General features: G+C 40.1%; 1 protein-coding gene across 5 annotated transcripts in view; it reads right to left on the bottom strand.

Moving 5' to 3' along the window:
* Positions 1–26,079, bottom strand: part of WWP1 (WW domain containing E3 ubiquitin protein ligase 1) — a 156,940-nt gene that overhangs the window by 38,714 nt on the left and 92,147 nt on the right. For all 5 annotated transcript variants that reach the window (XM_039521644.1, XM_039521645.1, XM_039521642.1 and 2 more), the window contains 8 exons: positions 24,396–24,450; positions 24,235–24,319; positions 23,994–24,122; positions 21,902–21,974; positions 20,958–21,029; positions 20,214–20,302; positions 9,708–9,867; positions 58–191 (listed from right to left, as the gene is read on the bottom strand). In XM_039521644.1, coding sequence (XP_039377578.1) covers positions 58–191; positions 9,708–9,867; positions 20,214–20,302; positions 20,958–21,029; positions 21,902–21,974; positions 23,994–24,122; positions 24,235–24,319; positions 24,396–24,450 — 797 coding nt within the window. The remainder of the gene's footprint in view (positions 1–57; positions 192–9,707; positions 9,868–20,213; positions 20,303–20,957; positions 21,030–21,901; positions 21,975–23,993; positions 24,123–24,234; positions 24,320–24,395; positions 24,451–26,079) is intronic.

Raw genomic sequence — 26,079 nt, 5'->3', positions numbered from 1 at the left:
AAAAATTTAACTTTTTTTTTTTTTAACTATAACATCTGAAAAAAAAAATCTACAAACCTTATCCAAATTAGGGAATTATAAAATTCAGTATCAATAGATTCCAAATCTTTAATAGTAAGTTTCTTACTTAGCATGCGCTTGTAGAATGGCAGAGAAAAACCCGTGTCAATAAATTTGCCATGAAACAATGCCTGTAGAGGGGAGGAAGAAAAAAGTTTAAATGATAATTGCTTCAACTCATTTTTGCATGACTCAAGTAATCTTTAGGAAAAGAAGTTACGTAAATAGCAGATGAAAAAAATTGCCCACCAAGAGTAGCACTTAGATTTTTCAAAAAAGATCCATAAAATGGTGAGTATAAAGAAACTAATAACATTTTGATAGATATTTGGTTTGGCAATGAGTCTTTATAATTACATAAGTTGTAAATTTGTAGGTATATTATTTTCTTATGTAACAGTAAACCTGACAGAAAACATCTAACATTTCTTCATAAGCTACATTGGCATGGGTGCTTAAAACCAACTGTCACTTGATGCTCCTAAGGTACTCCTGCTCTATCTAGAAATTATATATATCACAGCATGTAAACAAGATTTTTAAAACTCAATCACTGAAATGCTCCTGAAAGAGATTCCTCCTGGGTCAATTAAACAGACTTTGGAAATGGACTCTTTGAATGAAATCTTTTACTGTCATCCCTATTTTCTGAGTGTGTGTGCATGCATATGCATCTGTACGCACACAGGATCTGCTCTGGTTATTAATTCTATTTGTTCTTTACATAGCAGTAACCAGTGCTAAGCACTTTACAAACATAAAAGAACACACTCTCTCTTCTGTGAAACCCTTAGTTTTGCTCAGTTCTGATTCACTACATTTTACTCACTAAAATGATTCATTTTAAACTGTGTTGCTTATATTTACTTGGCACTGAGAGAACGCTAACAAAAAAAAAAGCAGTTGGGATTTCATTACTGATAAAAATATGTATACCAAAAGTTAAGAAGCTCTCTGGATCTGCCAGAAGGCTAAAAGCTACATTTCAAAGTATGCAGACTTTTAAAAAGTATTCATCCTATTATTACATGCCTGAGAAGTTAAGTTTTGATGAACATTTCACTACTCACTTCAAATAGATTTTGATTACAAAATCTAATTTGATTACAAATTACATGGTTGTTAAGCCACGGTGGCTCTTTTTTAGTTCTTTGTGAGAAGCGATATTAGGGATAATAAGGTGGGGATCATTGGCTAACTGTAAGAGCGGAAAATAAAAAGAAACAAAGCTCTTACCTTTGACCTTTGTTTCTTTTTATTTTCCGCTCTTACAGTTAGCCAATGATCCCCACCTTATTATCCCTAATATCTCTTCTCACAAATGTCTGCATTTCTTTCAGAGTGACTCTTACATTTGGAGTGACCTTCAAAAATGGTATGCTCTACCGTTACCTCATTCAAATCACTTCTAACAAAGTACTTTTGCACCACAACCTACCAAGCCAGAAATGTTTAATTTTAGAGGAAAAAAACCTTAACAATTAAGTAGACTATCATCTTGGATTAGTATCTATATATTACGCGTGGGACTGGTAGCGCTACCTATTATTAAGGTTGCATCACATTTCCCACTATAAGACACTGTTTTCAGTTAGAACATAAGAAAGGCCGTACCGGGTCAGACCAAAGATCCATCTAGCCCAGTATCTGTCTACCGACAGTGGCCAATGCCAGGTGCCCCAGAAGGAGTGAACCTAACAGGCAATGATCAAGTGATCTCTCTCCTGCCATCCATCTCCATCCTCTGACGAACAGAGGCTAGGGACACCATTCTTTACCCATCCTGGCTAATAGCCATTTATGGACTTAGCCACCATGAATTTATCCAGTCCCCTTTTAAACATTGTTCTAGTCCTAGCCTTCACAACCTCCTCAGGTAAGGAGTTCCACAAGTTGACTGTGCGCTGCGTGAAGAAGAACTTCCTTTTATTTGTTTTAAACCTGCTGCCTATTAATTTCATTTGGTGACCCCTAGTTCTTGTATTATGGGAATAAGTAAATAACTTTTCCTTATCCACTTTCTCAACATCACTCATGATTTTATATACCTCTATCATGTCCCCCCTTGGTCTTCTCTTTTCCAAGCTGAAGAGTCCTAGCCTCTTTAATCTTTCCTCGTATGGGACCCTCTCTAAACCCCTAATCATTTTAGTTGCCCTTTTCTGAACCTTTTCTAGTGCTAGAATATCTTTTTTGAGGTGAGGAGACCACATCTGTACACAGTATTCGAGATGTGGGCGTATCATGGATTTATATAAGGGCAATAATATATTCTCAGTCTTATTCTCTATCCCCTTTTTAATGATTCCTAACATCCTGTTTGCTTTTTTGACCGCCTCTGCACACTGCGTGGACATCTTTAGAGAACTATCCACGATGACGCCAAGATCTTTTTCCTGACTTGTTGTAGCTAAATTAGCCCCCATCATGTTGTATGTATAGTTGGGGTTATTTTTTCCAATGTGCATTACTTTACATTTATCCACATTAAATTTCATTTGCCATTTTGTTGCCAAATCACTTAGTTTTGTGAGATCTTTTTGAAGTTCTTCACAATGTGCTTTGGTCTTAACTATCTTGAGTAGTTTAGTATCATCTGCAAACTTTGCCACCTCACTGTTTACCCCTTTCTCCAGATCATTTATGAATAAATTGAATAGGATTGGTCCTAGGACTGACCCTTGGGGAACACCACTAGTTACCCCACTCCATTCTGAGAATTTACCATTAATTCCTACCCTTTGTTCCCTGTCCTTTAACCAGTTCTCAATCCATGATAGGACCTTCCCTTTTATCCCATGACAGCTTAATTTACGTAAGAGCCTTTGGTGAGGGACCTTGTCAAAGGCTTTCTGCAAATCTAAGTACACTATGTTCACCGGATCCCCCTTGTCCACATGTTTGCTGACCCCTTCAAAGAACTCTAATAGATTAGTAAGACACGATTTCCCTTTACAGAAACCATGTTGACTATTGCTCAAGAGTTTATGTTTTTCTATGTGTCTGACAATTTTATTCTTTACTATTGTTTCAACTAATTTGCCCAGTATAGACATTAGACTTACCGGTCTGTAATTGCCGGGATCACCCCTAGAGCCCTTTTTAAATATTGGCGTTACATTAGCTAACTTCCAGTCATTGGGTACCGAAGCCGATTTAAAGGACAGGTTACAAACCTTAGTTAATAGTTCTGCAACTTCACATTTGAGTTCTTTCAGAACTCTTGGGTGAATGCCATCTGGTCCTGGTGACTTGTTAATGTTGAGTTTATCAATTAATTCCAAAACCTCCTCTAGTGACACTTCAATCTGTGACAGTTCCTCAGATTTGTCACCTACAAAAGCCAGCTCAGGTTTGGGAATCTCCCTAACATCCTCAGCCGTGAAGACTGAAGCAAAGAATCCATTTAGTTTCTCCGCAATGACTTTATCATCTTTAAGCGCTCCTTTTGTAGTTTGATCATCAAGGGGCCCCACTGGTTGTTTAGCAGGCTTCCTGCTTCTGATGTACTTAAAAAACATTTTGTTATTACCTTTGGAGTTTTTGGCTAGCCGTTCTTCAAACTCCTCTTTGGCTTTTCTTATTACACTCTTGCACTTAAGTTGGCAGTGTTTGTGCTCCTTTCTATTTGCCTCACTAGGATTTGACTTCCACTTTTAAAGGAAGTCTTTTATCTCTCACTGCTTATTTTACATGGTTGTTAAGCCACGGTGGCTCTTTTTTAGTTCTTTTACTGTTTTTCTTAATTTGGGGTATACATTGAAGTTGGGCCTCTATTATGGTGTCTTTAAAAAGGGCCCATGCAACTTGCAGGGATTTCACTTTAGTCACTGTACCTTTTAACTTTTGTCTAACTAACCCCCTCATTTTTGTATAGTTCCCCCTTTTGAAATTAAATGCCACAGTGCTGGGCAGTTGAGGTGTTCTTCCCACCACAGGGATGTTGAATGCTATTTTATTATGGTCACTATTTCCAAGCGGTCCTGCTATAGTTACCTCCTGGACCAGCTCCTGCGCTCCACTCAGGATTAAATCTAGAGTTGCCTCTCCCCTTGTGGGTTCCCATACCAGCTGCTCCATGAAGCAGTCATTTAAAGTATTGATAAATTTTATCTCTGCATTTCGTCCTGAAGTGAAGTGTTCCCAGTCAATATGGGGATAACTGAAATCCCCCACTATTATTGGGTTCTTAATTTTGATAGCCTCTCTAATTTCCCTTAGCATTTCATCATCACTGTTGTGTTAACTTTGCCAAGCAAGCACCTCACAGGTTGCTTACTTGGCCTTGTGTAGGTATGCATTGTTCAGATTTCTCAAGTAGCAGTGGTAACCAAGAGTGTCCACTTTGTGGTCATCAGTGATTCCAAACCTTTATCTTTGGTATGAACTTAGTTTGATTCTTGCACACAAGATAATACACTCTGAATCAGAGTTGTTATGAGGAATTACAAGGATTACTTTCATTACCCTAATCAGAACATTGTATGCTATAGTTGGTGACATCTGATGCACTTCAGAACAGATAGTGGCATGTAGAGGAGGGAGATTGAGACTGACAGGGAGCCCAATCCTGAAGAGTGGCAACTGAGATGGTGTGGAAAATGAAAATGGGACTGGGACCAGGAGACAACGGTAGGGAAAAGACAGGACTGGGACAGGGACTTGAAGGAGATGGGGCAGAAGGGTTAGAGCATAGGGGGAGTGTACACATAGGTCTGTGACTACTAGGACATACTCCCCTTTACAGCCTAGAATGGAAGCCAAGTTTTTTGAGTCTCACCATTCCTCTGCTGGTAGCATATACTTGTGAATTCCACTGGCACACATCTCTCTCTCTCTAGTGCTTTTCCACTTAGAGGATAACCTACTATTGCTATCAGTTATACCATTAGCTCAAGTAGCAGAGGTCTTTATGGGGAACCTAAAGATTCCAGATCTGCTTATGATTCATGTAGGTGTCAGTTTGATGCCAGATGGAATTTTTTTTTTAAACCTATGAAATTACACAACCAACCCACCTCTGCCCGCAATAAATAAATAAAAACTTATGTTGAAAGAACATTAAGATTGCAAAGTCAAGCCCTCAAAATTTAGGAAATGACAGAGTTAAGACTACCTGTGCAAACTTAATTCAGCCATATGTATTATGGCACAGTTTTTAAAAACACGTATTACTTTTTTCCACAGCATCCCTGCCTCATTTATGGAATCATTCTTTTTACCCTACACATGCGCTGCATGGCCCTAAGCCTTATTTACCTAACACCATTCAAACCATGTATGGAATACAGAATTGTTTATTTCCTCCACTATATTTTTATAGTGCTTTCACCCAAAGTATCAGAGTGCTTCAAAGCACTAATGAACTTAACTACACAAAATCCTTGTGTAATTAGATAATTTCCCCATTTTCTGCCTAGAGAATGGAGGGACAGATAGATTAAAGCACAAACTATCAAACATGTCCACTAATTTTGGGTGCTTAACTTCAGACACCTAGAGCCTGATTTTTTTTAAGAGTATGTTTTAAATATTCAAAGCAGAGCTCTACTTGACTTTAGTTGCTGTTGTGAGTGCTCAACATTTCTCTAAATCTGGACCCAGATGTCTTGCACTGGAACCCCAAAACATGAAAAACATACTATTAGTGACCACCAGTGAAAACTCTGGTTTTAAGCAACATGCCATCCATTACAAAGGAACTTCATGACACAGTCAGGAGTAGAATCTGTTTCTTCAGAATGGCATTTAACTGCCTTCACCAGGAGACCACTGTGACAGAGGTCCATTGGTACCAACTGGCAAAGGATTCATTGTTATTTACAAGCCTGTCTCAGACATGACAAACTCACTACACCTAATACACTGCTTTTGTGTATTTATTCATAAAGGGTACCATATGAAAGCTTGTAACTTAATCACTGGGAGGTGTGTGTACAGGTAATATTTAAGGAATAACAGAACTATACTGAAAATTATGCCCATATGATCTTGGAGTGAAAGTGAGTCACCAGGGAGTAATGTGTCTTGTGATGGCCCACTTACATAGAAGAGAGTTGTCACGCCTCTCTGCCTAATCAATTATGTAACATACTGTCTCGATTGTCTACCTTTACATCAACTCAAAAAGGCAATGGAAAACCACCCAAGACAAAATATAACATTGAAAGCACATAAAAAGAAAAAGGAAAAATACAATAGTAAGGGGATCACTCTGTCTATGAATTAAAGAAAAAAGACTGATTTAGTATACTACATGGTGGAGCGAAAGACACTCTGGATCCAATCACTGAGGAGGTACCTTGATGATTGGCATTGCTTCATGAAAGACTGGGTCCTAGCTTCTTCGGGCTATCAAGCACTTTGCAGTGAGAATCTACTTTTAGAGATAGGAAAGGTAACTATTAATAAGCATAGGCCCTTGTTCGCATTTTATGATTTTGTTTTATATGTAATCATCTGTTTACATCACTCGCACTTGTTTCCATTTGAATCTATTCTTTCCTAAATCAATTTTATTTTGTTTGCTATCACTGAACTCAAGTGCTGTGTGTAATACAGGAGCAGTGGGCTAACGCAAATCTGATAAACTGGGATACAGTTCTTTCTGGGAACAAGGGATCTGGGATTTCTTTGGGTATCCAGTAATCAGCTGGATACCACAGGATGACACTATGAAGGGACTCTGGGCTTAAACAAGGAAGAACTGGTATAGCCCAAAGAACAGTGCTTGAGTAGCTGACAGGCTGGTTGCGTTAGGGAGCTAACAACCAACTGGTACAAGCAGGACTCCCTCACGCTGGAGGTAGGTGGCAACAAGGTAATTCACAGCCCTAAAAGCCCCAAGAAGCATCACAAGCATCTTTTCTTTTCCTGAAATCCCCTGTCTCATTCACTATATATCTTCAAACTTCTACAGCAAATGAATCAGGGTCCTACAGCCTCATTTACTATACGACCCTGATTCAGCCCCACAGCACTGTCCCACCCTCTGCCCTGAATGAGGCAAGGATCATGTAGAAAAAAAGTAGCATGTGATCATGTAATTACAATACATAAGGGTACTGAATTAGACATTTTTAAATCAGCAGGTGTGGATAATTTGCATCAAAGAGTTTTAAAGGGGCCAGCTGCAGAGCTTGCTGGACCATAAATGCTGGCTTTCAATACGTCTTCGAACACAGGGTACATTCCAGAAGACTGGAAGAAAGCTAAAGTTGTGCAAGTATTTAAAAAGAGTAAATGGGATTACCTGGATAATTGTATCCCTCTCAGTCTGACAACAAATCTGGGTAAGATAATGAAGCAGCTGATACCTGACTTGATTAATATAGAATTCAAGGATATATATAATTAATGCCATCAACCTAGGTTTATGGAAAAGATTGTGTCAAATTAACTTGATTTTTTTAAAATAAGATTACGAGTTTAGCTGATAAAAGATAATAGAGTTGATGCAATATACTTAGATTCCTGTAAAGCATTTGACTTGGTACCATACAACTATTTGATTAAAAAACTAGAATGATAGAAAATTAATATGGCACACATTTAATGGATTAAAAGCTGGCTAAGTGATCTCAAAATGTAATTGTAAATGAGCAATCATTGAACCGGTGTGTTTCTAGTGGGATCCAACTGTTCTTAGTCTTACGCTAGTTAACATATTTATCAATGACCTGGAAGAAAACAAAATTACTACTGATAAAATTTGCGGATGACACAAAAATTGGGGGAGTGGGAAAGAATGAGGACAGGCCACTAATACAGAGTGCTCTGGATCACTTTGTAAGCTGGAATCAAGCAAATAATATGCATTTTAATACTACTAAATGTAAATGTATACATACAGGAACAAAGAATATAGACAATACTTACAGGATGAGGGACTCTATTCTGGGAAACTGAAAAAGATTTGTGGGCTGTGGTGGATAATCAGCTGAACATGAGGTCCCGTGACTAAAAGGGTTAATGTGATCCTTGGATGAATAAACAGTGGAATCACAAGTAGTAGTAGAGAAATTATTTTAGCTCTATATTGGCACTGCTGGAATACTGTGTCCAGTTCTGATGTCCACAATTCAAGAAGGATGTTGATAAACTTGCGAGGGTTCAGAGAAGAGCCATGAGAGTGATTAAAGGATTAGAAAGCCTCCACTATAGTGATAAATACAAGGAGCTCAATTATTTAGTTTAACAACAAGATTATTAAGTGTGGACTTGATTACAGCCTGTAAGTACCTACGTGGGGAATAAATATTTAATTATGGGCTCTTCTGTCTAGCAGAGGAAGGTATAACACAATTCAATGGCTGGAAGTTGAAGCTAGACAAATTCAGACTGGCAATATGGCATACATTTTTTAAAAAGTGAGGGTAATTAACCACTGGCATAATTTATCACAGGTCGTGATGGATTCTCCAACCCAGGCAATTTTTAAATCAATATTTGATTTTTTTAAAAGATATGCTTTAAATATTCTTTTGGGGGAAGTTCTATGGCTGTGCTACACAGAAGGTCAGACCACATGATCACAATGGTCCCATCTTGTCTTGGAATCTATGAAACCACGAAAACTAAGGTTGCACAGCCAATCTTAATTTTGACATTTTCTAATTTTTTTGAGTGCTTGACTCTGCAGCCATAACATTTTACTACTGCTTTTGGATGGAATTTAAAAAAACCCCTAAACTAAAAAAAACACAACAGAAATTCTATCATGTGGAATCATTTAACCCCCATGTCAGTTCATCAGTTGGGTTCAGACCTGTAGATCAACAGCAGACCTCTACTGCTTGAGCTAAAGGAATAAACAGCTGCTTACTACTACATGGACCGATACACACCGTTTGCCAGAGGGTTTCCCAATTTGCTAATAGCAGAGAAATGTATGACTCGGGACTCTTGGTTCAGCTCAAGGATCTGTAAGGCATTGCATCTAGTATTATAGAGCCTTCCTGTCCCAATAGAGGGAGAGTGGGCCTCCATTACAGCCAAATTTTCAGACACTAGGTGCATAAGGGACATTATGCCAGCGGCACATGTTAAAATTACTCTCTTAATTTAAGGAGGGTGTGGGTGACTGAGAATCAAAGGACGGTGTGATCAGCTCCCTATCGTCCTCCATTACACCTAAGCTCCGTCCAGGTTCACTGAGAATCAAGCTCGAGGTGATTTACACTGTATAGTAAACAATACTTGAGTAGCTTTTGACTAGTCTTTTGTAAAAATTAAATTAATATATACTTTTGCTGTAGCCTACATAGTTTGGAGAGTCTTCCTATGAAGATTTTTGGACAGATTTTCAAGAAGATACTTATTTAGACAGCCAAATGATATGATTTTTTTTCATATACCTCAACATTCTGTATCAAGTGTATGCATCAAACTTAGATTAACGTTTTGACACTTCTCTTCTGCTCACAATCTTTATGATCATCCTCAGGAATTTTATGAATGTAAGAGACTCCTATAGTTAATGAATGATACTGGATCAACAGCTGTACATAGTTAAGTCTCCTATTTATCTAGAGCTGAAATAATCTTGGGGAAGAAATGTAAGCAGATACATATATTTTATTGTTTCTGTAACAAATTTAAAATTAACCAAAACAACAAAAAAAAAATACTTTTAGAATTCAACTTACCATAGCAATAAAGCGCCCAATGAAACAGAAATATGAAAGATGATCTGGATTAATTGTTGATGCTGGATTTATCTGCAGACAGTAGTTGCTCTTGCCAGCATACTCAAATAGACAGTACATAGGGTTTAGAACTTCATGGGAAAGTAAGAAAAACCATTCTCTAAACAAAATAAAGCAAAACAACAGAGAGATAATCCATAACAAATACAGATTTTTATCACAGCTTCCTACAAATGGATAAGCAAAAATATTGTTCACACAGCTGTATTAGAAAGAACATGATACACGGCATTGTATATGTACTACAAACAAAAAAAGGCCATAAAAAATTAACACTAGCAAGACAAGTTCTCAAAAGTTAGGAAATGTCAGAATTAAAGTTCCTGTGCAGCCTTAATTCAGCTCATTTCTGAGTCTGCATTATGATACAATCTTTAATTATATGACTACATATTATATTTTTTCCCCACAGGACCAGTGCCTTAATCAGTGCACAGGATAGACGGTGTTCATCAAACGAGCAAGTATTCAATATTTCATTTTTCCTCATAATTCAATGTGTGGCCCCATGCCTTATTTACTGCACACCATTCACACCCTATGCTGAATACATGGATCAGCCACTGAAGAGGAATGAGAGACACACTTTGCCCGTGAGTTTCACAGCTATTGAGACTCAAAAAACCTCAGTTGTATTCCATGCTTTAGAAGGGCATTTTGGGGTACAGACCTTTTTGCCCCTACCCCTACCCAGACTGCCCTTCCCAACCCCTAGCATTTTGCTACCGCCACCAACCTGCCCCCTTCTGTTTCTTTCTGCCTTGCTCCTATCAACTCCCAGTCTGTCTCCCTAATTTCTCTGCTCCTAACCTCTATGCATTTAAGTAGCGCTGTTTCTTCCTCCTCCTCCATTCTGCCTGAATACCAGCAAGTGGAGCACTGAGCGCACAAGAAAAACACTTTCTGTCCTCATTTAAGGGTCCTGGCATCATAGTAGCACCCAGCTGTCAGGACAAGGAATTGCAGGGAAAGGAGAGGTTACTCATCTTGTGCAGTAACTGGGAGTTCTTTAAAATGTGTCTCTTGTGGATGTTCCACAGCAGGGACATGTGCCCCGGGCCTCTGATTGGAGATTTTTAGTAGCAGTGCCCATTCTGCCCACACATGCGCCCTACACATCCTTGTGCCCTGTACCAAGCCTATATAGGGCTACACGGGTGAACTGCCCTCAGTTCCTTCTCTACTGCAAAACCCACAGAGGCAGCTCTGAAGCAGGAGAGGAGGATGGGTTGCAGAGTACCCACAGGGATACGCATCTCAAAGAACTCCAGTTACTACACAAGTTGAGTCACCGCTCTGTCTTCGAGTAGCATCCCTGTGGGTGTTCCAATTTAGGTGACTCCTTAGCAGTAACCCTTTAAGGAGGTGGGAGTTTTGGAACAGAGTCTATCACTGAAGAAAGAACTGCACTGCCTACTACTGCATCTGATCTTGCAGCATGAATTAGGGCATCGTGGTCAGAAAATGTGTGCACCAAGGACCATGTTGCTGCCCTGCAAATTTCAGTAACTGGTACGTCTTTGAATACAGATACAGACATAGCAGTAGAGTATCCAGTCATTCTTATTAGATATGTAACCTCGTTGAAACCATAGTAGGCAATAATATATTCAGCGATCCACTTAAAAAGTCTGAGGGGAGACAGGTTTAAAGGAGCACTTATCTACAGTAGAAACAAAGTCTAGGGGTTTTCCTAAATGGTCTTGTCCTGTCCACATAAAAGGTTATGGTCCGCTTAACATCTAGTATATGATGAAAAGAAGACTTTTGTGAAAACTGATGTGGCTTAGGAAAAAATAAACAAAAGGTGAATAGTTTGGCCGATGTAAAATTCAGAGGACACGCCAGGTAAGAACTTAGGATGAAGTCGTAAAGACACTTTCTCCTTGGAGAACAAATTAAAGGGAGGATCTTCCATTAGAGCCCTTTAAGCAGAAGTGATGGCCACCAAGAAGGACATCTTCCTAGACAGAAGTAGCAGTGAACACATAGCTAATGGCTTAGACAGTTGTTCTGTGAGATGGTTAAGAACCAGGTTAAGATCCCAAAATTGCATAGGGGGTCTAATCTGCAGTAAAATCCATGCCTGATGTCAGTACTGCGGGGGTGTGACATTCCCCTGGTGTTATCTGGACCAGTGATGTGCTAGGTCACTCCAATCCTCGACTCTGGGAGCCAGCCTTACCCTGCTCTGCTGTGAGAACCCCCACTCGTGGGCTGTTCATGCACAGCCTCTAGCATGTAAGCTGCTTGTATTGTGCAACGGAATGATATTAGCCAATATCTGCAGTCCCAGACACAACCCCAGGAACCTCCGTCTTGCGGTGTCCAGTAATGCCTGCTGGATGCTGCAAGCTTATGAGTTCGTCAATTTAACAAAGAAATTCATATGTAGCAGGCTTGTTATCCCAAGGTGAGTCTCTGACACTCTTCAAACCAAATGCATTGCTTTAGGTAGAATAAACAAACAAATTTATAAACTATAAAAGATAGATTTTAAGTGATTTTAAGTCAAAGCACAAGAAGTCAGATTTGGTCAAATGAAATAAAAGCAAAACGCATTCTAAGCTGATCTTAACACTTTTAGTGCCTTTACAAACTTAGATGCTTCTCACCACAGACTGGCTGGTTACCCTTCAGCCAGGCTCTCCCTTTTGATCAGTGCTTCAGTCACTTGGTGGTGATGGTATCTGTGAATCCTTAACTTAAGGTTATGAAGCCTCTTATCAGTTTTACTAGAAAACAGCAAGGGGCCTTCAAACAGGAGGTCTTGAAGAGAAGGTTAGTCACCCTGTGCAGTAACTGAGGCTCTTCGAGATGGGTGTCCCTCTGGGTGCTCCACTTCTGGTGATGTGTGCCTCTGTGCCTTTGATCTGAGAATTTCTGCAGCAGCGCTCATGTAAGTTGTGCATGCCCTCTCCCTGTCTCACATTGTTGTTGGCGCCTAACACACACCGTGTGACCAGACCCTTGCTCTTCAGTTCCTTCTCTACCACAGAGTCTGGACATTGATCTCTGAAGTAGGGGGGAGAAGGGTGGGTAGTGGAGCACCCACAGTGACATTCATCTCAAAGAATTTCATCTCAGTTACTGCACAGGGTGAGTAACCTCCTCCTTCTTCAAGGACCGTTTCTGTGGGTGCCCCACTTCAGGTGACTGTTGAGTGGTGCCCCTCGGTGGATGTAAGGGGCTTCGTAGTTGCATGAGTAAGTGATAACACAATAAGTCCTAACAGTGCAGCCAATCTTGAGCCCTGGTTGATTGCATAATGTTTTGTGAATGTGTGCGCGGACATGGTGGGTGTGCCATGAGGGCCTCTAGCTCTCCCATTCGGCAAATTGATAGCTACTAAGAACATCACCTTCATCGACAGATGTGTCAGAGATTATTTTTCGAAGAATTCAAATGATGGCCCAGTGAGGCAGCGTAGTACCAAGTTCAAGTCCCAAAGTGGGGTAGGTACACATATTTTAGCGTAGACATTTCTAATACCCTTAAGGAAATATTTGGTGATCAGGTGGGCAAATATAAACATCCCGTCCACCTTGCGGTGGAAAGCGGTAAGCACTGTGAGATGTACTCTGATTGAACTAAGGGATAATCCAGATTTCTTTAGCTCCAATACGTATTCTAATATCATGGGTAAGGGAGCGGTAACAGCCCTGGCTAGTTTATTTTGACACCATATGTCTGAATCTCTTCCATTTATGCAGATATATATGTATATCGCGGATGACACTAACTTGGGAGGAGAGGTAGATATGCTAAAGGGTAGGGATAGGGTCCAGAGTGACCTAGACAAATTGGAGGATTGGGCCAAAAGAAATCTGATGAGGTTCAACAAGGACAAGTGCAGAGTCCTGAATTTAGGACTGTAGAATCCCATGCACTGCTACAGATTGGGGACCGACTGGCTAAGCGGTAGTTCTGCAGAAAAGGACCTGGGGATTACAGTGGACAAGAAGCTGGATATTAGTCAACAGTGTGCCCTTGTTGCCAAGAAGGCTAACAGCATATTGGGCTGCATTAGTAGAAGCACTGCCAGCAGATGAAGGGAAGTGATTATTCCCCTCTATTCAGCACTGGTGAGGCCACATCTGGAGTACTGCGTCCAGTTTTGGGCCCCCCACTACAGAAAGGATATGAACAAATTGGGAGAGTCTCCAGTGGAGGGCAATGAAACTGATTAGGGGCCTGGGGCACAAGACCTATGAAGAGAGGCTGAGGGAACTGGGCTTATTTAGTCTGCAGAAGAGTGAGGGGGGATTTGATAGCAGCCTTCAACTACCTACCTGAACAGGGGTTCCAAACAGGATGGAGCTCGGCTGTTCTCAGTAGTGGCAGATGACCGAACAAGGAGCAATGGTCTCAAGTTGCAGTGGGGGGAGGTCTACGTTAGATATTAAGAAAAACGATTTCACTCGGAGTGTGGTAAAGCACTGGAATGGGTTACCTAGGGAGGTGGTGAAATCTACATTCTTAGAGATTTTTAAGGCTTGGCTTGATAAAACCCTGGCTGGGATGATTTAGTGGGATCAGTCCTGCTTTCAGAAGAGGGTTGGACTAGATGACCTCCTGAGGTCTCTTCCAACCCTAATCTTCTATGATTCTATGTGTGGTTGTCCTTCTGCTCTTTAGTAATATGTCCTTCACCTTCACTATGTCCTTCAGGTCAGTTCATCATGATGGAACCATGTAGCAGCCATCCTCTCAGATGAAGTCTCTCCAGGTTCAGGTGGTAGACCTGTCCAGCATCCTGTGAGAAAAGGATTGGCACAAGTGGAAGAGTGGGTAGTGTACATACCGTTATCCGCAACAGGTACGAGTACCAAGTTTGTCTGGGCCATGTGGGTTCTTATTTTGTATTTAACTCTCAACAGTAGGGGGATCAGAGGAAACGCTTATAGGAGAGATGCATCCCATTTGAGGAAGAAGGCATTGCCCAGTGATTGGATTGCTCTCAAGCAGAACTATGGGCATTTGTAATTCTGGGATTTCCTGAAGAGGCCTATGGATGGGTGACCCCAGTGTCTGAATATGTTCTGTAGGCCTTTGTTGTTTAGGTCCCACTTGTGGTCCTGAAAGAATTCTCTGCTCAGCATATCCGCTGTAGTGTTCGGACATCCTGAGAGATATGAGGCTGATATGCTGACATTGTGCCAGATATACCAGTTCCTTAGTTTCATGGCTTCGGCACATAGAGAGTGTGATCTTGCCCCTCCCTGCCAGTTTATATAAACATGCAGGTAATGTTGTTCGTCATTAACCTTATGGTCTCATTCCTAATCAAGGGCAGGATGTGCAAGCTCACATCGTGAACCGCAGGCAGTTCCAGAAGATTTATGTGTAACCGTGTCTCAGAAGGAGACCATCAGCCCTGCACTGTGTGGTGCTGTAGGTAAGCCCCTCTCTCCTCCACAACCTATCAAGGATGTTGTGCAAATCATTGAAGGCTGAGTCTGTGTGAAAGGGACTCCCACACACACGTTGTGGGGTTGGGTCCACCAGTGTAGAGTGTCTAACTTTGAGCAGCATGGTTGAGGCGCTTGTTCAGGCTGTGTCTGTGTGAAATATAGATGGCTCTTAGCCAACCCAGGATGCAGAGCATGTGAAGTCATGCATGTCGTACCACGAATGTGGTTGCTGCCATATGGCCTAATAGTTGGAGGCAGGCCCCGTGCCAATATGTGTGTGCTGTTCAGTACTGTGGCGATCAGATTGACTATAGTTACAACTCTGTTCGGCAGCAGTGATGTTTTGGTCTCTAGAGCATCGAGATGGGCCCCAATGAAGTCCAGTTTCTGCACCGGTATCAGTGCTGATTTTTGTATGTTTAGTTGTAATCCCAGTTGTGAAAAGAGGGTGATTTTCCTGTGAGTAATGTCTAGGGCATCTGCCCAGGTGGATGCTTTTAGTAGGAAATTGTCCAAATAGGTAATTATCAATCCCTGCTTGTGGATGTGTGCCGCCAGTACATCGACAATTTTAGAAACACCTGTGGTTTTGTCAAAGTCCAAAAGGTAGAACTCTGTATTGATATGTTCTGCCCCTGGAGTAAATCTGAGGACCCTCCTGTGAGTGGGATGTACGGTGAAAATAGGCATCTTAGAGGGCCAAGAATCAGTTCCCCTGTTCCTGTGTTGGTATTATTGTTGCTAATGTGACCATCCTGAACTGTTGGACCCTTATAAATTTGTTGAGTTTTCTGAGGTCTAGAATAGTTCTCCATCCTCCAGTCTTTTTCTGGGTTAAGAAGTAGTGGGAATAAAAACCCTTCCCTCCGTGTTAGGATGGTACCAGTTTCTTAGCGCCCAGACATAGAAAGTGGCTTACTTCTTGCTGTAGAAGTTGTTCATAAGAGGAGTCCCTGAAGTGTGATGGAGAGGGAGGGTGGATGGAGGTGAATTGTATCAAATAGCCTGTGTGGATTATTTCTAGAACCCATTTGTCTGTGGTGATGGATTTCCATGCTGAATAGAAAGGGATCAAACGGTGTCCAAAAGGGGGATGGTCAATGATGGTGTCAGCACTGAGTAATGGGGGAGGTCTCTTCGGCCCTCGACCAAACCCTCAAAATTCTTGTTTTGCAGATGGCTGTCGAGACGCTGATGATTGAGCCGGAGGAGGTGAAGACCTTGGAAGTCTCCGTCTGCTTGTGTGTGTCATACTGCCTCTGTTGTTGGACGTATGGGGCAGATCTTGTACGCTGAGTGGGATAGTATGTACCCTGTTTTTTCTTGATGCAGGAGTGTATATCCCAAAGGAGCGAAGGGTCACTGAGAGTTCTTCAGTGTGCTGAAGGGACTCATCAGTCTTTGCTGCAAACAGCTTGTGGCCATCAAAGGGGAGGGTCCTCCCATAGTGGATTGCGCCTCCCTTGGGAAGCCGGACAGGTGAAGCCACGAAGCACTACGCATAACTATGGCTGTGGAGTGTGCTGCCATGTCTGCTGCATCTAAAGACACCTGTAACACAGTTCTGGCTTGGAGACGGCCCTCTGAGATGATGGCTTTAAATTGGTTCCTATGTCCTCTGGTATGTAGTCAATAAAGTCTGTCAATTTGGAATAATTAGTGTGGTTGTATTTCGCCAACAGCGAGGCGTAAATGGCAATCTGCAATTGCAGAGTGGCTGATGAATGGGCCTTGCGACCGACAATATCTAATCATTTCCACTCTGTCATATGGGGTGTATCTGAGTTGGAGTTCTCTGCCTCATTGATTGATGGCATCTCTTCTTCACTATCTTGGCAGTGGGAGGCAGAGAAGAGGAGGTCTCCCATAAAATCTTGACAGGATCCATTAATAGGGAGAGCTACCCTAGAGGGTCCTGCAGAGGCTAAAATGCCCACAAGCCTACATGTCCTTTCCTGTACCTCTTCTGACTGGATATCTAGAGCTACAACCACCCTCCTCAACAAGTCTTCATGAGCTCTAAAATCATTATGAAGGGGAGAAGTAGATTCAGTCACTACTGCCTCATCAGGCAACAAAGAAGAGGACAAATATTGTTGAGAAGTTCCCTCCTTCAATGCCTCTACAGAGGAATCCTAAGCATGCAGCTCCCCCTGCACAGTACCGAGCCTGGTACCAGAGGAAGGAAGATGGTGACCTTCCTACAGATGCTCCAAGTGTCTGGCGGATGTAGAAGTGCAAGAAAGGAGCAGAGAGGTTTGGGAACGTGGAGGGAAACCCTACAGGGTAAAGGAGGATCACTGGTATGGAGGTTGGACCCAGCTCTGTGTAGGCCCCTGGCTCTTAGGACGCTGAGACTGTGGATGGTACCACTGCTGGCAGGTACCCCACTGGGGCTGGTGGGCAGGGGTCAGCAACGTGTCCATACAAGGACACAAGTGTCCGTGGTAAAATTTTTGAGGGCCGTGGTAATTTTTCAAAAAAAAATCAAATGACTGAATGACAACACCCTCCTTCCCTCATGTCCGTCACCAAGTACAGAAATTTTGTCAAGTATCCATTGTGCAATATGGTGGTGCCAACCCCTGTTGGTGGGCATGCTCAGGTCAGGACACAAAGGATCCAACTTCTGAGTCCAGTGAGGAGTCTGTTTCCTCCAACCACGGGGGAAGCTGAATCTGTCAGTAGCAGGGACAGAGGTTCCAGCCCTGGTGAAGAGGGCATCAGTAAAATCATTGCTGGCTTACCTCTAGGTGCAATCCTACAAAAAGATGCTGCAAGAGTAGAAGTGGCTGGTACCAAGTGGTGGTCTGGGGATGGAGCCAGGCCCAGAGGAGTACCTGGTTCTAATACTGCTATCGTACAAGGCTCTTGAATCACAGGAGAAGCTGGTAACAAGTTAAGCAACTCTCTGGCTGCCTTGAAAGTCACAGGTGTTAATGACACCGGAAAGAGCTCGAGCCTGCAGTAGTGAAAGGTGTGCCAATTCTTCAGGGATTGGTCCCTGAATCAGCAGTCCCTCCTGGTTCACAGACTGCTCCAAAGGGTTTGATGTTTTTGAGTGCCCCACTGAGTCCTTGTGAACACTCAGTGCCTTCTTTTTAGAGAATCCTGGTACCAAGTCTTTAGGAGACTTATGCAGTCTCTTTGGCACCAACGACGCAGTTCAGCCTGAGGATGCTGTCAGAAAAGGAAGAGCACTACTAACAGACTCGGAAGTGCTTGGTACCCATTCAGAGCAGGAGGGTTCCAATGGCAGAAGAACCACAGACACCTTGAGTAAGTACTTGAGTCTGGCAGCCCTGTCATTTTTCAAGCAGGGTTGAACCCTCTACAAATGTGACATCTGTCACTAACATGCACCTCTCCCAGACACTTAAGGAGCTGTGGTGTGGGTCACTCACTGGCATAGACTTGTTACATGAATAACAGGCCTTGAAGACAGGAGAACAGGGTATCAGTCCGGTAACGAGCCCGGTACCCAACAGGGACACCAGTAACCCTACACTAAAAAGGTACTATACTTAACTTAATCCTATAACTAACTCTTGAGATATACTATAAGAGACTAAAAACTAATGCTACAGGTACAAGTTACATTAAGGAATGGAAGATATGAAGAAACAAAGATCCCAGCTCCAACAACAACCATCACTGGAACTAGGAAAGAACTGAGTGGGGTCAGGAGCAGAGCAACCCCCTTTATGCCTGCATGAAGTGGCACGAGGCAGAAGAGGATGCTCACGCTGCCCTGAAAAGTACTGCCAAGAAAAAAATCTCCAACAACTGTGCACGAGATCTACAGTAAAAATAGACATGTGCAATCATTCAAAAAAGAACTCTGTTTTGCAATTCTTATCCTCTTCCTTATTCCTGGAATGGGAAGCTCTCGTTATTAGCAGTGCAGTTGTTGGTATGTCAGTCAAGAAGAGAGTTTTGGGAATCGGAGTTTTGGTACTGTCTTCCCCTTGGAAGCTATCAGTGACCGTGATCTCAAGGACGAAAGGGCACTGACAGATGTGAAGGGTCCCCATACAGAGGATAGGGGAGTGTTGCTATACCCAGGATCGACAACTGTTTTAAAGCTTGCTCCATCATTAATAGCCTGTTCTCAATAGCCTTGTTTTTACGGGCTCATCCCTTAAAAGAAGAGTGGATTTTATATTTGCTGGGAACGTGAGTGTCTTCCATGCAACAAGTTCAGTGGGAGTGCTAGTCACTAAAAAGGACTGCTTCTCAACAAGAGAAGTACCTGTTAAATCCTGGTAAGCCCATCATCCCTGACAAGAAAAAGATTTTCAAGCCCTCATCAGTGGAAAAAGAAAACCAAAAGAGTGTGTGCGCGCGTGTGTATATATATGTTTTGGGTTTTGTTGTTATTAGAAAAGGAAAGGGGAACAAATGTTCCAATTATAAGGTACTAAACCTACTACTACTTGGAACTAACTACAAAGCTAAAACACTAATACAAGGGGGAAAACAGGTACACAGTAAACAGGCAGGCAGTAGACGCCATCTCTGGCCAAAGGCGGTTGAGAAGGAACTGAGAGCAATTTGATCACGTAGCCCTATAAAGCTTCTATACAGGGCATGACGATGTGTAGGTCACATGTGCAGGTACTGCTACCAAAAACCTGTGATCAAAGATGTGCATGTGCTCCTAAAACAGAGCACCCATGGGGACACTAATCAAAGAAGTAGTTCTACTTGGCCCCTCAGAATGTTTGAAGAATTTTCCTGCCAGCCTCTAACAAACCTCTACAGAACATGTGCAAACTGCAATTTTTAGAGGCTTATATCTCAGCTTTATTTGGGTGGATTTTCAGAAAGACAGTGAAAAGCACCCCTTGGGTCCCAGGTTGACTTACTGAAATTGGCTAAAAAGGTTACCTAGGTCACAACAACAGAATATGCAAAGTGAGTGGGCCTCTTTCCATAATTTACAACCCTATTTTGATAAGAGTGCAATCTTCTAATTTAAAAATAAAATCTATAAGTATATGAAACAAGATTTATAAGGAATTTTCTTTACCTTGCCAAACCACCATAATCCAATCCTTCTTCACCTCTGAATATAACATATAATCGTCTCCTTAAATCATAGGGTTTTAAAGCCATGATCTATGAAACAATTTTAAACACAGAGTTAAAAAAATACAAAGGCTCATTAAATTAATTTACTTTCAACCCATTAAGCAAACTGATTGTTTCAAATTCAGACTATTATTAATTATATGTATTATGGTAGCACCTAAAGACCCAGTTGGGGATCAGGACATTTTACCTTAAACAGAGGTACAAATATTCATTTAATAGCTTTGTTTAATTATTTTAGTTTACACATTTTGTTTTGAATAACAGGGAAAGTATTGAACAAATTATTTCAATATATTAGGCAACTCCTCTTTAATGGGTAAGTATAATTTTGGCCCAAACTATTTGATATTTTTCCCTTTAATAATATTCTTCCTGACGCCTCTGAAGGTATTGGTATTTTTGGTGGGATGAAAGGGAGAAGTTTTAGACTAGGAATGTTCTATTTTTTAGAACAGAAGGCAGCATGTTCATCTGTGAAGTATAGAATGCTATAGGTTAAGAATTGTAAATCCTAGTTACACAGGTTTAATCTTTGAAGTAGTAGTTATGGTAGAACAATAGATTTTTAAAATCAAGGTTTTCCCTATTAACGATTGCACAGTCACAAACTAGAGCAGCATACTGTAACACTGTCTTACTTCAATGAACATATTTAATACAGCAGACATCATAGCCTTACTTGTTGGAAGGAATCCTCAAACAGTGTCTGTCTGGATACGTTAATCTTTACATGGCTCGGCAATGCATTTGACTGTAAGCATAAAACAACAACACATAAGTGGCAGCATATGCTAAATGAACGTTGTGATGGAGTATACAAACCCCATATCAATAAAGAAAGGTTAAGCAGCTGCGCTGATCCCAGGTGGCCGCAACCCCTGCCACACTCACAAAGCATGCATGGCTTGGAGGAGGCACTCAAAAGGAGGCAAGGCCAGCTCATTAGGCATGCAAGCAATAGAAGTGAGCTGACCTAAACTCAGAACTCCTGGGAAGGAGCACTGTAGGAGCTCCTGCTGCCTAAGGCCAGGCTGTAGTCACTTTGCCAAACCCACAGACACTCAGACAGTCTGACACATTACCTTTGATTTCAATTATTTAATGTCTTTATTTTATCCTTTGGGAAAGAGGGGACATGTAGGAAATGATCCAGGGAGGTAACAAACAGCACTTTAGTGTGCAGGACGTAGCTGCCTATCACTGGGCCCTGGATCAGAACCTGGTGGAAAGAGTGGTCCTCTGTTTCCCCCACCAGCTGCTAGAGGGTATAGAAGGCAGAAAGCTTACTCCTGAGATGGGAAATCTAGCCGAGAGAGTGCCCTGAAGACAGAAGGATCAAGACTCCGAGATCTCTATTCAGGGGAGGCCTAGACCCCCTCATCTAACCACCAGAGCCACTCATTGCTGGACTCTTTATATACCCCAAAAGAGGTGGACATAAATGCATGACCTGGCCAGAAGGCCAAGTTATGTGAGGGTTGAAGCAACTGTCAATAAAGGGTGCCAAGAAAAAGGAGGGTGCTATGTCCATACCCAGCCAGAAGGGGGCGCCTAAGTCAGTGAAACCCCAGCACAAACACAAATTCAAATGTTCAAAGATAGATTTAATTACTACTACAGTACCTGACACAAGTAACGGAAATGAGCAAGTTTCCACCTAAAGCTACGTTCATAAGCAATTTGTGGGCCTTTATTTCTGTAAAACAATATATTTGAAGTGTTTTAAATCAATACACCAGTATAATCAGCTCTCAGTAGTTTCACCACTAGACCAACAATTTGTGCATTTCAATAAAACTAATTCAAGCTCACAAGAAATGGCCACCATAAAAAGACTAACATATGCTCCAGTTTTATTTTCTGGTGTTGGTTCAAAATCTCCCAGCCAAATTTTAAATGTAATCTAACTTTTGTAACCTGTTAACTCCTTAAATTAACGAAAGACCACCTACAACGTCATCAGAAGTCAGTCTTAACTCTATATGTAAGATGCTGTTCAGAGCACTAGCAACATGTGGGCGACTATATTCACTGAACTATAAAAAAAGTATTCATTGATCTGTACATTGTTTTGAAACACTGGGTATCAGGAGTTATTTTATTTAGCTACCAATATATTTGACATAGCAATATTTCAGCTAAAAGAGTACTTTATTACCAGTATTTGAATATTCTTTATTTTCTTCAAACATTGTATTAATAATTATGATCTAGCTAATATTCAAATTTTACAGCTCTTCCTCAATCTATTTCTACTGCATTTATAAACATAGTATATGAGCACTTGACAATAATTACATCAAATGAACAAAGTAGGGCTGTCAAACAATTAAAAAAATTAATCGCAATTAATTGTGAGATTAAAAAATAGGCGTGTTAATTGCAGTGTTAATTACACTGTTAAGCAATAGATACCATTTTAAAAAATCTTTTTGGATGTTTGTCTACATTTTCAAATATATTAATTTTAGTTACAACACAGAATATGAAGTGTACAGTGCTCACTTTATATTATTTTTATTACAAAGATTTCCACTGTAAAAAAGATAAACAAAAGATAGAGTATTTTTCAATTCACCTCATACAAGTACTGTAGTGCAATCACTTTATCATGAAAGCGCAATTCACAAATGTAGACTTCAGACAGCATGGTCCACATCTCATCCCTCTCAGATTTTGAAAGGCACTTCAGATTCTTAAGCCTTGGTTTGAGTGCTGTAGCTACCTTTAGAAATCTCCTATTGGTACCTTCTTTGCATTTTGTCAAATATGAAATGAAAGTGTTCTTAAATCGAACAACATATGCTGAGTCACCATCCAAGACTTCTATAACATGAAATATATGGTAGAATGGGGGTAAAAAAGAGCAGGAGACTTACAATTCTCTCCCCAAGGAGTTCAGCCACAAATTTAATTAATGCATTATTTTTGTAATGAGCGTCATCAGCATGCAAGCATGTCCTCTGGAATGGTGGTCGAAGCATGAAAGGGCTTACGAATGTTTAGCATACCTGTCGTGTAACAGTGTAAATAAGACGTGAGCAGCATTATCGCCTGTAAACGTAAACAAACTTGTTTGTCTTAGCAATTGGCTGAACAAGAATAGGATTAAGTAGACTTGTAGGTTCTAAAGTTTCACCTTGTTTCATTTTTGAGTTCAGTTACATTAAAAAAAATTTCTACATTGGTAAGTTGCACCTGCACAATAAAGAGATTGCACTATAGTACTTGTACGACGTGAATTGAAAAATACAATTTCTTTGTTTATATATTTACAGTGCAAGTATTTGTAATAAAAATAATATAAAATTAGCACTGTGCTTTGTATTCTGTGTTGTAATTGAAATCAATATATTTGAAAATGTAGACAAACATCCAAAATATTTATAAATTTAAATTGATATTTTATTAAACAGTGCGATTAAAACAATTAATTATGACTAATTTTTATCTAGTTTGTTTTGTGTTAATTGCTTGAGTTAACTGTGATTAATTGACAGCCCTAGAACAAAGTTTATTACAGAATATTTCAATGAGAAAGGTAAGGTTGGTAGTTAAATCTCCAAGATAGAAAATACTTACAAGGCAGCAACTTGAACTGCACTTAATGCTGAGATCCCATATAAAATATTAACTGCTCATTAATATGTGGAATACTATTCACTATTAAACAGTGAATAATCTTCTAAAAAAACTCTATTAGCGGCTCACTTACACAGAGGATTTTCCAGTTCGAGGATCATTGAAGGTTGTTGTCCTTGTGTTATGATCAACAAAATATCTGACACCTTCTCTAGTGTATCTGATTTCCCAGCCCTCAGGAAGTGGGTCCTCATTTTGTAAACTGTAAAACGAATTGAAAACAGTACACTTTTTTCACATGAAGACACTTACAACAATGTTTAAGCAAGATCATTTGATCTGCACACATCAATATAGACATTATATACACCAACCCTTGAGTTCGGGGGTCTTCCCACTGTGTTGTCTTTGTGTTGTGATTCACAAAGTACACCCTATCATTTGAATCCACTCTCCTTTCTGAAAAAAATAAAAATTATTAAACAACAAATTTCGGTTACAGTCACATTACTAAATTAATAGCTTATCATCTTACCCCAGCCTGGTGGTAAAGGCCCAAGTGGATCATTTTCTGCTGACAACATTGAAGCCTAGTTATAAAGAACAAACCAGACACAAATTTATATTAAAGAACAAATATAGATAAATAAGTCTATCTAATTAAGATACTTTTAAAAATACACAAGTTATGTGTTCTGTCAATTCTTATAAACAAGATCATGTCTTTTTCCTATAAAGATAGTCTCCACCAAAGAATCTACATATGAATTGCTTAGACTGTCCTCTACATCATCCCGTGAACAATAGTTCTGCTAACAACAGTATTGGAAAACATGTAAGGTCAAGTAACATCTGAAGGATCTACATGAAAATACATTATCCTGATGCCCAAAGTTAAAATTCAAAACTAAGTATACAATATTAGTTTTGTATGTTATCCCTTATAAGTAATACCAAATAACTAACTGAAGAATAAAGTATGTTATCTAGTATTACAAAGTACTTTTGATATTTTTCTCTTCATTGCCATTTGGATTTCAAAGCCATTTATCTTACTTGAAAGGACCTTTAGCATATGAAAAAAATCTAAAACACTAGTATGTCTAAAAAGTTAGTCAATCCTAAAATTTCTAAATAACTAGCTTCAACCTTACATTTAAAACCATTAAATCAGGCATCATTTATGGCAAATGAATTTTTGATCGAGTTACTGATTCTTTATTTCAAGAATATGGTTCTTTGGCAACATACTATTTCAATACAAAATTTACATAACACTAAATTATATAATTATTAAGCTATGTTAAAGTAATATTGTAGTTTAGGCAAAAACTAAAAAAAAGTAAGGAGAACTTAAAGTTTTCTTTGTGTCCTTAGCTCTTCGTACTAAATTTAGTTAGTCATTCAACATCTACAGTTTTTAACATTATTCACACCCTCTTAGATTCAAGGCATTTTGTCAGTTATCTTGCTTTGATTTATATCAAAGTAAAATGAAGTTCCATGCATCTTACCATCTTCAAAGTATTGCAATTTGCAACTGGTCAGAGAGGAAATGAAAGAACAATTAAAACCATCTTTAATATAGTCAACTGCTTCCTTTAAGGCTTTGTACTAGGGAGGCTAGGTGCTTCAAAATATTATTATTAATAAGGTCAATGGAGACCCTAATCAGCATGCAAATACCAGTCATACTTAAAAGGGCTTTAAGGTTACTGTGTACTATACTACCATCTTGTCTTATGGAACCATTACAAGAAAATAGAAGAAATACTGAATCAGTTGTTTGTACAGTAGTCTTAAACCTCATAACAAGGCTCATAATGGAAATGTTCTCACAATCCTTTAACAGAATATGTCTAATCTTTACAGAGTATCTTGGTGAGCTTATTACTCAATAAAAACACAAAATTAAGTTGTGGGAAAATGCATCCTTTGAAGAATATAGTATCTTCTTATCTTTAAATTTGGCTACTAGGTCTTAAATATATCAATTTGAATTGATGGAGTTACCCACTTTATGGTCTGTTAATGGGAAAGCAGGATTTGTGCCACCTTGGGTCATCTTTACATATCCTTCCAACTGCTTGCCCATGTGACTCAGCTATAAATAAAAATGAGTGACACACCTTATGGGCACCTGTTTCTGAACAAATAGCATGGATTGGGGCCTGGTATCTACAGCCTTTTTAAAACAGTTATTAAGCACAGTTCTCTTT

This window comes from Mauremys reevesii, linkage group 2, assembly GCF_016161935.1.
Source record: "Mauremys reevesii isolate NIE-2019 linkage group 2, ASM1616193v1, whole genome shotgun sequence".
In the NCBI taxonomy this organism is placed as follows: Eukaryota; Metazoa; Chordata; order Testudines; family Geoemydidae; genus Mauremys; species Mauremys reevesii.
Note: the sequence above shows the minus strand (reverse complement) of the source record. Positions and strands in the feature narration are given on the sequence as shown.